We start from the raw sequence: 13,933 nt of genomic DNA on the forward strand, positions 1-13,933 counted from the left end.
CATATCGATGCACGACGATGCGTTAAACGGAGCCCTTGTTTATTCGTTCTCACTTTGCCATTTTGACTTGTTTGTTTTCGCTGTTGGGCCATTTTCAGAGGTGATTTGCCTTCTGACTGCTTGATTTGGTAACCTTATTACCAAATAGCATATAAAAATTCGGATATGAGGGAATGCATGTTTATGAATAAGTACACACTATATTGAGTAACAAATGGTGTAATATCCACACATGGATGGGGCGTGTGGTATGTACGTGTGTGCTTTTGTCTAATAAGCCAATGTTAAGTATACGGATGTACATCGACGCCAAAAAGCGCTTGTCGTAGTTAACATAATATATATGACGTGTAGAGAGAATGAGGTATTGTTTTACGAAAACAAAAGTTATATCTTTTATGTTGTTCATGTCTTCGACGATAAAGGATATGATTGTAATGCATGCCAATTTATTTACTCATACCATTTACTTTGATTCCCAAAAAAAAAACTAGAGATAAAGATTAGGAGCGAGAAAGAATCGAGTCGTCGAGCCCATTTCGAATCTATTTTTTTATTATGATTATTTCAGCTGTTCATTTTGTGTATTTTTTGGACCGTAGAAACAATAAACAAAGACGTCGGCCAGAAAAGCGATAGAAAAAGAGGGAAACATGGAGAGAGTTAAAATGCCAAAACTGCTATTTGTGATCATTTTCAGGAGATAACATTAGTTGTGGCAGCATTGAGGTTTGCCATGTTTATTTATTACACATTTCTGCTGTTGTCTGCTATTATTTTTTACACATTCATACATTGAGCGGTGCAATGAGTAGCCATGGGCAAAGTCACTGGGGATGAAAATACTATATAAATCAACATTTTCCTGACCAACACACACACCGAATTTCGTCGAATCAATTATCGATTTACTTGAATCAAAATGAGCTTTGAGGAAAACTGCCGACGAATTCACTTCAGAGCATTATCCCATTTGGAATTTTCCCAATTTTCACATACCAAAAATTATAAATATTTGCAGAAAACGCCATAACAAAACGTATCCTCTTCGTATCTCATAAATAACATGGATTTCCGTTGGTGTGTATGAGAAAGTGTCGGTTTCTAGTGAGAAATACTCATAAAATGCGTCCATCTTCGTAGTCTTATCATCGGAAGAACACAAAACCATTGAGCACAGAGAAACTTTGTCTTTGCAAGCTGCTACAACTATAAAAACTGATTTCACTGCACACATGTATATTCAACGATAAAATTAGAATTGTTATTCCCAAATGTCAATGCGATTCTTGTGTTGCATTATTATTCCAAAAGTGAGCAAGAAAGAGAGAGACCTGACTGTAAGTTATGCTGTGTCTTTTTCGTAGATGAGACAAATTCATAATACGTTCAATCAGATAGAATAAATATTGCAGAGTGAATAAACTGACATATACCAAACAATATAATAATAACAAAGAAAAAGGAGAGTGAGTAAAATTGTAATTTGTGTTCATTTCATGAAAGTGCAGACAGCTTATTGTAATTCTTCATGTAAGCGAAATAATTTCAATCTATTTTTTTATTTTTTTTTTTAAACTGAAACGTATACATTCACTTTCTCAGTTATCCATGGAATTTAATTAGAAGAATATTTCCTCGTGTTTTGTTAAATGTTTAAACATTAAAGCTGATTTTCTAATTAGTTGGCAGAATGGATTTGGTGATTGGTCTGAGGAGCAAAGGAAATTGCAAAAATTGTATGTATAGATATTGTTACCTGAATTAAAATACGATGCAATATGCATGAACATTGTCGATATTTTTGGTTGGATGTTTTGTAAGAGCGATTGTGACCGGTGTTACATGCATTTTGGAATGCAAATAGAGCCTGTAGAAATCCTTGGTGAATAGGACAGGCATCGTTGACGCCTCCAATTGACGACATAAAATTAAAATCGATTTCAACTAGCACATTGGATGAACGAACTTCCCCAAAACAAAAACACATTCATCAAATTCCGGGAATACACAACGCAACGCTATTCACACTCTTGCTCTCTTTTTCGTTCACTCTCCCGTTCTCGATTTATTCACTTCTCACTTTGGATCACAATTCATAACACGTAAATAAAACATGAGCAATTCTCGTTTTGTCGTTATACCATGCCGCATTCGAAAAATTAACTATTCGCGGCACCGTGCACGAAAGCAAATACATTTCCTTTACTTAACAATGGATTCTCTCATTTTCACTTGCAAACGGACACAAAACAATAGAACAGTATTCTATGAGGTTTACTACTTGTTGTATTGTTTGATGATGAACATCTTAATGTCAAAATAGTGCCATTGTCTTTAGCTTTCAACCTCTGCAAAACAACAAATTCATCCAAATAAAAGACGATGGAGAAAAGTGCCAAAGAAATTTATGAATACAAATCATATTATAATCAATTGCTCATTCATTTATTAAATATCATTCTTAGATAATTGTTTTTCTATTTGTATGCAACGAAGCAAGCGTATCGAACAATACACGAAAAAAAACACGAACAATAACAATGTCGAGAGAATCGAGAGAAAACGAACGGTGAATAAAAGAATGCTGGAAATGAAAGCGGCAAAAACGAACAATATTTGCCCATTGATTTTGGGCTGACTAATATATCAATTGAATCGCCTTTGGTCAAAAACAAACTGGCTTTCATGAACCATGAACATAGATGAGCTTGACGGTTTTACGGACAAAATATGTTTGTGTATATAAAGTGTATTGGTTGGTCGTTTTTTGTTCGCTTAATAGCCAATTAATCATACACAATGACTGAAATCCATGAGTCGCATCGCTATTCCGAAACTCTTTCGAACTGTGCGTAGCTGATATCTCACTCTTTCTTCCTCTCTTTCTCTCTCTCTCTCTCTCTCTCTCTCTATTTCTGTTAATGAGAACATGTAAATACCTGTGGCAATTTTGACTTCACACCACATCAATTATATTGTCACCATTTGCTTGAAAATTAAAAATAACAATGGTGAGCACCTAACAAATTGACGTGATTTTAATCAATTTGTAGCCGAAATCCGAAATGAATGTTTTTTGTGCATTCACACACATTTTGGAAAATGGTTGAATCGAGCGGATGTAATAACACGAAGCGTGTATTCACGCATTTTTAAATGCCAGCTGTAAATACAGTGGCATATGTTAAATGACCGAGAGGGAATTAAAATGGAGAATGAGCTTATAAATGCTGAATAATTGATTTATTTGTGTGCGGTTGACTTTGTCTGCATCGCTTGTTTATGAGCTGTATGCGGGTGTGAGCGTGATGGTGTGACGATGTGCATCGCGCTTTAGTATTTAAATTGGTCAATGATTGCACGAGATTCATTTTGATAATGAAAACAATATTTTGCATTTTATTGAGATTTACACCAAAAAAACACAGCCCAATTGAAATATACACCAAATTGCATTTTCGATCAATTTTCTCGCTCAAAATGTGCAAATGCAATTTCTTTATAATGGCAAACAAATGGATGGAATCAATTATATATAAAATGTGAGTGTGTGAATGTGATTAATGATGAGATTAACCAGAACATCCAAAACTGATTGAATAATGGTTGCGTGATGCTATGTCTATATCGCTCTATATCTCACTCATTGTCACAATCGATGCATTCAAGACCATCAACAGCATGATTTAAATCTTTAATGTGTCAGCCAACTAATTATATGTCAAAATCAGGCCTGCACATCAATTTAAAAAAAAAAAAAACGAAATATGACACCGTATCACATAAAAGCGATTTTTCATTTTGCTCAAATGGAAAATTCTCATTTCCTCCGAGATATGTATTTTTTCTCATATATATTTTCTATTTGAGGCTCTTCTTTTGATCATAAACTCACGCACACGACAACGACATAATCCATGAATACGTAAAGATGAATTGGATCGAAAATCTATGGAAAAAAATCCCATCCGTCCATTGTTAATGGGTTTGTGGTTCGGGCGAATCACGTCCGCAAAATTAGTGACGAAAAGATGTCACCACAAAATGTATATTCTCTACAAGAAGATAAATGATAATTGTACGATATGATCTAGTCATTGCTTAAATCGATGCTTTTATCCATCATATTTTTTTCTGTGGTTAACAGATGCTATTTATGATGTTGAAGTACAGAATATCATCTATTGTACCAAATGAATAGCCCAGGTGAACAAATCTCTCTCGTTCTCGATTGAATGACAATTGCGCACAAAATGAGTATCACAGCATCATCTCTTTGTCAAATGAAATTGTCAACATTCCGAACAAAGATATATGTGCATCGACCGTACGCGTCTGAGCGATGTTTTGAAATTGATTTTTATGTGAATATATAAAATGAATATCGTCGATATGTTCACATACAATAACAGAGCAGTAGTAAAAACAGAAAATGCACAAATTGCAGTTGCAATTCCATCGAACGGAATGTGTATGCATTTGAATTATGCTACATTGAATTGCAATAATAGAAATTCGTATTCAATTATGTCGTCGCTTTGTCTCTGTCCATAAAAAGAAACTTGTTTTCCGTTATTGAATGTGTCATACGCCCAGTCCTAACTGTCTGCAGCAAACATAATAGCATTCGATGCATCGACCACGACTGAAATGAATCTTCGCCAATTGATGACGATACATACTCGGTTTGGGTTTCACAAATCGGTTTTTTATGGTGTTTTGGAACATACTGTTCGATGAGAAAATCACTGTATTCTGTTTACTTGGATCGCACATTTTCATTCGATTCGCAAATTGAATTGGATTTGAATCGTTGTTTGATCGCCTTCTCTCTCTCGCTCTGTCTGTATGTATTTAAGTGTAATGTGTGTACCGTAATTACACTTGAAATGCAATCAAGAAAATAAGACCGCATAATGGTGGCAGTAATGTATGTTTTGAATAAAATATTCATTTGTTTTGCTCCTTTATAATCGCCATAACTACTTTTATTCAAAATTATTTTCTCCTGTATGGAACGATTTTTCAATGAAAAATGTATGCTCATATGAAAAAAGCAAGGGTCAAATGCCTTGGTCATTGTTGAAATTAAATGCAGGCAGATTTTTTAATGACTCCTGGTACAGTGGAAAAAAAGGTCAATCAAATTATAGAAAGGTTTCGTGCCTTATAATTGGTCGACACACTGCACTCAATGTTTCCGCGTAAATTTCACTCAAATACAATGATGTGTAGTAGTCGAACATTTTTTTTCATTTTATTGCAATGCTTCGCCATCACATCAATTTGTAGCACGCAATTACGACGCCGGCGACGACGGTAGAGAAAAAACCCAAACAAACGCCCGTTTTTTTATCCACTATCGTTTGTTATTGTTAGGTTTTTCAATGAACCTGGCATTTTTCTTCATTCCCGTAATTCGTTAGGCAAAATGATGGATGTTGTTTTATTGGGACAGTGTTTATGGCATTATTTTATGCAAGCAAATACACAGTACACAGTGTGTTGAACTATTGGTTCAAGATTATTTGCATTTTTGCGCATGAATTTTGTTGTTGTTGTTGTTATTCAGACAATATTGCTTTCGTGGAAGCATATAAAACAAAATATGCCCGGGAAACATGTACAAAATAATTACACTTCATGGTATGGCTGTTAGTCAAGTACAATTTTTCGTTGTTGTGTCGTTTCGATTTAAATACAACGTACAACATTGTAACGAGCATTTTCGTCAAAATGCAAATCGACAAAGGATGTGAAAAAATGTGCGACAAAGTGCAATGCACTTGAATATTGCTTGGTATGGGTTCGAAAAATTGCAATTCCGTTTGTAACACAAAAACAATTCGTTTATTTCGAATAATTGACGGAAAAGCAGAAAAGTTTTTAGTGTGTCGAACTGCCTTAAGCACAGATTCTCATTCAGTTTCTTCGCCTTTTTTTCGTAGGTAAATAACGGCAACGGTTATTTAATGAAAATTAGACATGAACAATGCGCATTCACCACAAAATTGCCCCCCAACAACGATCAAGTTCGATTCGTTTTGCACGCATACAACATGAACAAAATGGCACAATCTCTTCTCTCCCTCGCTCTTTCTCTCTCTCTCACACTTTTGGAATGATATGAATCAAAACAATCAACAGTTCAAATGTATAAATCAAGATTCAAACTTGAAAAATCTATTTCACCATTCATTCTATTCACTTCGATTTGCTGACGAACTATTTCGTTGTGAGTTTTTGCTATTTCTTCTTTGCTTTGTTTACTATGCAAAACTTTGTAAACAAATTTTAAAAACGTAAATATTTTGTAAAAGCAGAGATATTTATTTGTTTTCAATGGAGTTTTTATCGAATGGCAATCGATGTGTTGAAATTTGTCACAAGATGCAATCACATGTTTATTTTTTCACAAATAGAAGATTACATTAATATTAAATTTTCAACGATCGATCACTGATTTAATAAGAAACATATTGTAAACACTGTTTTAATATTTTTCTGATTCGATTCGAAGCAATAACGTTGATATGTGATCGCAAACGTGCGTTTCAATCGTAATCGTGTCATAATCGAAACGCGTTCAAACAACAACTGAATGACGACGACAACGATCATATTTCCAATGTGCGTTCCACCATTCGGACTCTTCTTTTTCTCTCTTTATAAGATACTCTCTATCGTGGCTTTGAATTTCTATGATTTCCTTGGCACAGGCACACACACACACGGTCTGCATTCATCAACATCTTCAATGGAAATGGAATTACGGCTTAAACTTGAACCATTGCGCTGCGTGTGTATTGAACATTGTACATATATTCATGATCAAAGTTGTACATTCCGTTTGGAGTTTTGATTCAATTTGGCTTTGAACCATATTTCGTTTTGTAATGAGCGCAAAACCATAAGCTAATGCAAATGCTGTGGAATATAAAAACCAACCGAACGGTTTAAATCGTGAGTCTAGTGAATTGAAGCGACAACAATAACACAAATACATGGACACAAGAGTGCACACTGCACACTGCACATAGTGTTGCTGAACGGAGAAGAAAGTTGAAGATCACACCAAATAAGGAATTTTTTCAAATAATGACACACAGAGAAAGAGAAAGAACGATGAAAAAAGCAAATAAATGCAATCGTATGTTGTAACAGAGCTTTAAGCCATTCATGCCCAACGATCAAGCCAATGTTGAATGCAATTATGGAGTCTGTCTATCTGTTCTTCTCTCTCTCTCTCGTGCGCAAGAATATTCAATATGCTCACAATATCCTTCAGTTTTGCTATCACACTTCAATCTAGGCAACACGTAGAACATCTTTTGTTCGTGCGGCATTTTTGTGCATCGAGACATCGTTTTTTTTCTCCAACCACAATTTTTTTCATTCATTCTTTTCCTACTCCTACCGACTTATAATAACAACACGTTTCGCGGTACGTGGAACGGGCATACCATTGGTTTAGTATTGCAATTTGCACGCAAAACGCCGATGCAAATGAACGCAAACAACGAACACACATGCACAAAAAAATAAGTGCAGTCATTGCATAATTTAAATAAATACTTTTGGTCGATTCAATTTACCTACGTTTTAAGTAAAGGTGTGAGCACATTAAGGTAGTTTTTTTTTCGAGCACAAAATTGTGGTTGTGAGAGAGTGAAAGAGAGAAGGAGGAATAACCATACACAAAATCATAGACAATTTAAAGGAAAATTACAACATGTGGGCACAATAAAATAATTGCGAAGGTATTTTTACCTCATTTGGAATTAGAAATGTTACGACACACACACGACATTCAAACAATGTGGAGATTCACGTGAGATGCGGATTGAGGTGACCAAATGGCGATTGAAACGAAGCACTTTTTTTTATTTAAATTGAAGAAAATAAATGCAATTTGCTTGTCGCGTCATTACATTGCATGCTCAATAGTATAAATGATGGCATTATATCCGTAGCACGATTTTTTACGACTCATTAGAATTTCACATAAATAAAAAAGTCTTACATCCGTAAGATGAACTTTTCCGCACTGTGATCCACGACATGCATTTATTACATATCTTTTGCAGAAAATTTGAATTTACGAGAAAACCGAATCTGACATTAGTTTTGCGATACAAATAATTTTCGAAACGCTTTTCATACGAAAGTGACTAAAAATTTGAATTTTTATATGGGATCCATGACTTTATGGTATCGCAATGATGTGAAACATTGCACTGGTTATCGATTTCGAAGAATGCCTGAATGATTAATCGAAGTGGTTTTTATGTTTTTTTATTAATTAGGTGGACATTTTTGTTTCATTTCAGAGCAAATAACATCAAAACAGACATGGTAAATTCGTACAACAAATCGTTCCGTGATCGCTAACCTGGATACAATGGACGAGACCTCTGACAATTGAATCGTTGCGGCGAAACAGTAGCTCTTATTTTTCTCCAAATAATACTGCAACATGAAGTTTTTTTCACACGGTTTATTTGTTGTAATACAACAAATAAACTATTCATAAAAAACTTTATGTTGCAGTATTATTTGGAGAAAAATAAGAGCTACTCTTTCGCCGCAACGATTCAATTAGGGAACAAATGCCAAACTACGACCAAATGTTGGAGAAGAAAATATAAAGTGAAAAGAAAATAATTTAATATAACAAACGCATCCAACATTGATTTGGCCAGTCACCTGACGAAAGATGCATATAATGTGTATTGCAGACTCATAGCGTTGGGGAAAGCTGACTACACAGAAACAAATATTCGAGTACGGTTACTCGCACTTGCGGTGTTAGCAGAGAGTCTAGGTGTTAGCATCATAGTGAAAGAAGAGATACATGTGTAGTCATATTTACGTTGAACGCATGCGGCTATGGTAAACATGTATCTCTTCTTTCACTATGATGCGTTCACTTGGATGAAATTAACACCAAAAATAGAGTAAAATAGAGTGCGTAACTCATTTTGAGGGGTAGACGCTCTACTAACACCGCAAGTGCGAGTAACCGTAGTATGCTATTCATGTTGGTTCATATGCCAATCTGGAGAACTCAAACTTCTCTTCTGCAGAACTTCAACTCCTGCCTGACAGGAAACAAACCAAGAGGATGCCAGTGGCCGTTCAAGAAGCACGTCAGGCTGTCCTGGCAGAACTCAATGCCGCAAATGCGAACGCCGTTTGCCTTAAACAAGAACCGGGGGACTGAGGCTTACCGGAAGGACCAGAATCGTTTGCGATAAAAAAAATAATTGGACAATCGATTGTGTTCATTTCGTTTGTGATTTTTTAATAACCCTACTTTGTTCAGATGGCGTTTATCTGAAGTTTTGTGACGTCACAATGTATGTTATTTATTTTTATGCAGCATTTACGCACTCAATGGTCTATGCACTTCATGTCACCAGTGCGGAAAATTTCATCTTACGGATGCAAGATATTTTTTTTTCTTAATTCACTATCAATAGAAGGCAATCAACGGAATTTATTTTTCACACTTTGTACCTTGTGCCATTCATATATCCGAATTATTTGTTAGTCCGTCTGATTTAATTGAAACGTCTTTGCCTTTGACACGGTTCATTTCACTTCAATCGTTTGAATGCTTCGGTCTTGGTATCCGTTCATCTACAAAAATATTCGCTTTTTTATTTTATGCTTGACTATATGCCGGAAACAATAGGTGTTTTATGTGTTTTTTTGTGCGCATTTGTGTATACACTTTTCGGATTCCAAAATGGACGAAAGTAATGATGGCTTTAGTTGGATGGCCATTGTTGTTGCGAACAGAAAAGATGAAAAAGTGAACATTAGTATGCGAATGGCATCAACGACAAAATGGCATAACAATTCTTTCTTCGAATTTATCTTTCACCACTAAATCATCGTTGTCGCTCTGCTAAACGAAAAAGGTATATATCACATCATATTCGAAGTCAAATCAAATGAGGCCCAGTCCGATTAATGCTGATGTATGACTTATCATTTCAAAATAGAGAAGAAAAATGCTGGCGCTCGGCGAATATACTTTAATTTTAACTTAAGAAGTCATGTCCACATACAAGTAAATTTTTTCCTCATTTTCGTGATATACTGACATCTGAAACGGGGTGCTTTGTGTGTTTACCTTAACGCAAACGTGCCCGACCATATATAGATAAAAGCGCACCCACAAATACCGATGAAGAGAAATCCAAGCGAAAATTAACCAAGCAGATACGAAATGCTGTTCTTCCATCGAATTTGCCTCAATTTGGTGTGTGTGTCGTTGCGAATATTATCCCAGTGTCTCAATGGCAGCAAACAAAATTGATTTTGAGAGGTAACATCATCGAGAAGGGCTTCATTCAAGGGCGTGTGAGCTTTATTCAAGTACCAAAATTGATAAAGTCAACGGTATACATTGATGTGAAAGATTGTATTTTTGTGATATGAATACTGTCATTTTTGTCAAATTTCGATCGAATGAAAATTGGATGGCAAATGCGAGTGATGTTGAACACGGAAATTGAGTTACATTAAACGTGGCATGCACAAGGCGCGTTCGCTCACATACACGCCAAGATAGAGTACATTAAAGAATATCGCATCGATTTGAAAATTGTCTCTGTCATGAAAATAGACACATAGTTAAATCGGGCGTCCAACAACAAACTTTTCGCTCAATTTTTAAAGACTTTTCCCATGTAAATCGAACGAAAACTAACTATTTATCGTGCGATGTAGAATGTTTTTCTCTCAAATGCGGTGCAAAAACAAAGCATTTACCAAAGACATTTCTCGTCTTCTTCTTCTTTTCGACTATATCAGTCAGATTATTTGTTTTTGCAGAACATTATTTCTGCATCCCAAAACTTGTTCACCTTGCTCAAGTTGCTTTTTAAATAAAAAAGAATTTCGTAGCCTATATGCATTCATGTAGAAAACATTTTTTTCGACTTGAGCATTTTGTGGCTCGAAAATATGCAGGTTCAATCTAAAATAACCGAATTGAATCGACAGGAAAGTTATTTACTTGGAAATTCGTTCATTAATATCATCCATGCCGTGCGTCCATGAAACTTCCACAATTTTTTTTGGTTATTGAATAATAATGACACAACGACAAGTGTTTCGCCCGAAGTAAATAGAAAAATTTTCCTAATGTCGATGTATTTCCAATTTCGGGTTGGAAAATTGCGCAATTTCTTTTAAAGTTGTAGAATTTTATGTGTAATAAATGAATTACTTCGTTATTGACTAAAAAATTGCAAAACTAAAGAGCTTTATTCTTCAAATTTTTGCTCGTTAAATCAAAAAATTGTTCCTGATTTTGTGTACAAACCATAAGAAGTGAATTCAAATGGATATTGATTTAAATCCAAACAAGCATCAAGTAAGACAACAGTTTTTTTTATATAGTTTATGTCAATATATTGATAAATGTTTCCCATCGCAATCTACAGTAAAACAAAAATCACATATTTATTATTGTCAAAAATACGAAAACAATGATGATCAAACAATATAACTGTTACATATGTTGAGTTGTTGGCACTGATGTTCGATTGAATGGGCTGCCACTGTAGTTGACATTTAATCATCAAATGAAACGTGATTTGAGTACAAAAGCCATTTGTGTGCTATTTTTGACGATTTGACGGAATCTTTTATGCTTGATTGAATCACTACACGTTCAATGCGCGTGCAAACAGTATTTGTGTCATGCTCGTGATTTTCACATAAATAGCAATTTTATGCAACAAATTCATCAAATTTCACACAGATCAATCTCGATACATATTTGGCATAGATTCATTGCTTTGAAACTATGTTTGAAACACTTCATCGAAATCTCATTAATGTTTATTTCGTTTGTAAATATAGTTTTACTGAAACTGTCAGTATGCAATGTTTGAACGAAGCTCCACTGAGATTTGCTGTGAAAACATTCGGAATCTCTTGAAAAACGTTTAAAAAAACGGTGTTTATTTGCCCGACATTATGAACTGAAATGCATGTTAACAAGCCAGTTGTTTATCCATATGCATTAAGCATGATTAAAATTTATTAAATTTGAATTATGATCCAAATTTTACAGACGATTTAATTTGACGTTGTAATCGGAAGCTTGATGGTAATGTAGCAAAAAGTTTCAGTTGAACAGATTTCGACTCGCTGTGTTTTCTAATTCAAAGTGATGATGATATTTAAACTCCAGCGACACAACTGTGCGAAGTATTTATGATATGCTATTATTTGTGCGTGCTCGAAAGAATAAATATTCCGTTCGTAATTGGTGGCACCGTTTGAAAGCTAAGTACTGCTAAATTTTGCAAAATATGTTATTTTCATCATACCTTGGAAAAGATTCATAATTTTGTTAGGTTGATGAAATTCATCAGAAAATATTCGTCTTTGATTATTCATCTCGAAAAACTCATGGCGTGAAACAATTTTCCATTTATGTTTTCTGCAGAGAAAGTTGAAATAAAGAAAAAAAGCACTTGTGTTGGAATATCTTCAGCGGTAACTGTATTGCGGTACACCGTGTGTATTGTATATGTTGAAAATGGTTACCCTTATCTTTTGGAATGCCGATGCAGGGTGCACAAGAATGAGAAAATTGTAATGAATTTGACAAAGTAAGGCACAAATTCAGGTATGTGCCATTAGGAACTATTATGAATGAACCTTTGTGTGCATATCTCAATTAAATTGTTTCATACGATTTGTATTCTTTTTACGGTTCTATATCGCCGAGACACACACACACAGCCGGGGCCACTCTAAAATGATATTTTCATTTAATTTATTGGTCTGGCTGTGGCATATTGCTTGAGATTTGCTGCAGTGGCAACCGGCATGTCGCACTTCTCGAGTGGATATTATTTACAGAAATGAATAAACTCCAGAGATTCTCTGTCTTTCTCTCTGACTTTAATTGTTAAGTCATCTGAATACCAGTAATTCACTGGAATGTCTCTTCATTCCTTTTCACTTGCACTTCTGGTGTGCATAAAACAAAAATGTTGCGACACAAAGAAATAAAATCTGATAAAAGTTTTTTTTTAAAAGAACGGTAAAACAAGTGAATCAATTTTTATGACTTTTGTTTTTGGTGGTAAAATACCGTCACTCGGGTCGTCATTTATAAATGGCTTTTGCATTTAACTTACCAAATAAAATGAAACAAACTGAATAAAACGGAAAATAAAGTATTTCTTTCATTGTAAAATAGTCTATCTTATTCTGGTTTTTAAAGTGTAATCTTTCTTCTATCGCATTTCTGTTTGGAAAATTCGCCTTCGTCAAACGTTGTCCGACCGAAAGCATCGAATGAGAAAAAAAAGAGAGGAGTTGAACTGTATATCAGAGGAAATAAATTGTAATCCACATTGTCAAACATAATAAATAACAATAGAAAAACCTTAACCTAGCTCATGCTATGGAAGAAGGAAGAGGAAAAAGCGGAACGAAAACAGCATTGAGCTAACAACACAGAAGCCAAACATGCCACCATCGTGTATGTACTGTATAACGGATTGAATGTAATGAAAAAAAGCAGCATTGTACGTTTGCAATGTATGACTTATACAGAATTCCGCTTTGAATTTGTATCGCAATGTTAAAGGATTTTGTTGAAAATACGAAATTCAGTGCACACAAAAGAAATGTAATCGCAACTTACTGTGCTCAACACACAACTAAATTACCAACAAAAACAGACACAAGCTCAACAAACCATTGCATTTTCCATCGATGCGAGGATAACATTTTCGATGGATTGAGAAAATTTTTGGGTGAATTTCAACAAAGCCGCCAAAGTAATGAAAAAGAGAAGAAAATTTATATAAATTTTTAATTTCGTTGAGTATGTCCAACTTATTATATAACATCTTATCTTTTGTTTTAGCTCGCCTTTGAAAACCGATAA

At 34.7% G+C, this 13,933-nt stretch overlaps 1 protein-coding gene across 11 annotated transcripts in view; it reads right to left on the reverse strand.

The window, feature by feature from the left end:
* The window catches only part of LOC116337238 (liprin-alpha-1), a 65,427-nt gene that overhangs the window by 21,283 nt on the left and 30,211 nt on the right, over positions 1-13,933 (reverse strand). The window contains exon 1 of one of the 11 annotated variants that reach the window (XM_031761644.1): positions 1,760-2,220. The exons of the other annotated variants lie outside the window; for them this stretch is intronic. Coding sequence (XP_031617504.1) covers positions 1,760-1,990 — 231 coding nt within the window. The 5' untranslated portion in view covers positions 1,991-2,220. Of the gene's footprint in view, positions 1-1,759; positions 2,221-13,933 lie in introns of those variants that run through there. 11 annotated transcript variants of the gene reach the window in all.

The sequence above is a fragment of the Contarinia nasturtii genome, unplaced genomic scaffold (assembly GCF_009176525.2).
Source record: "Contarinia nasturtii isolate CC-2019 unplaced genomic scaffold, AAFC_CNas_1.1 Cnas_scaffold_220, whole genome shotgun sequence".
NCBI lineage: Eukaryota > Metazoa > Arthropoda > Insecta > Diptera > Cecidomyiidae > Contarinia > Contarinia nasturtii.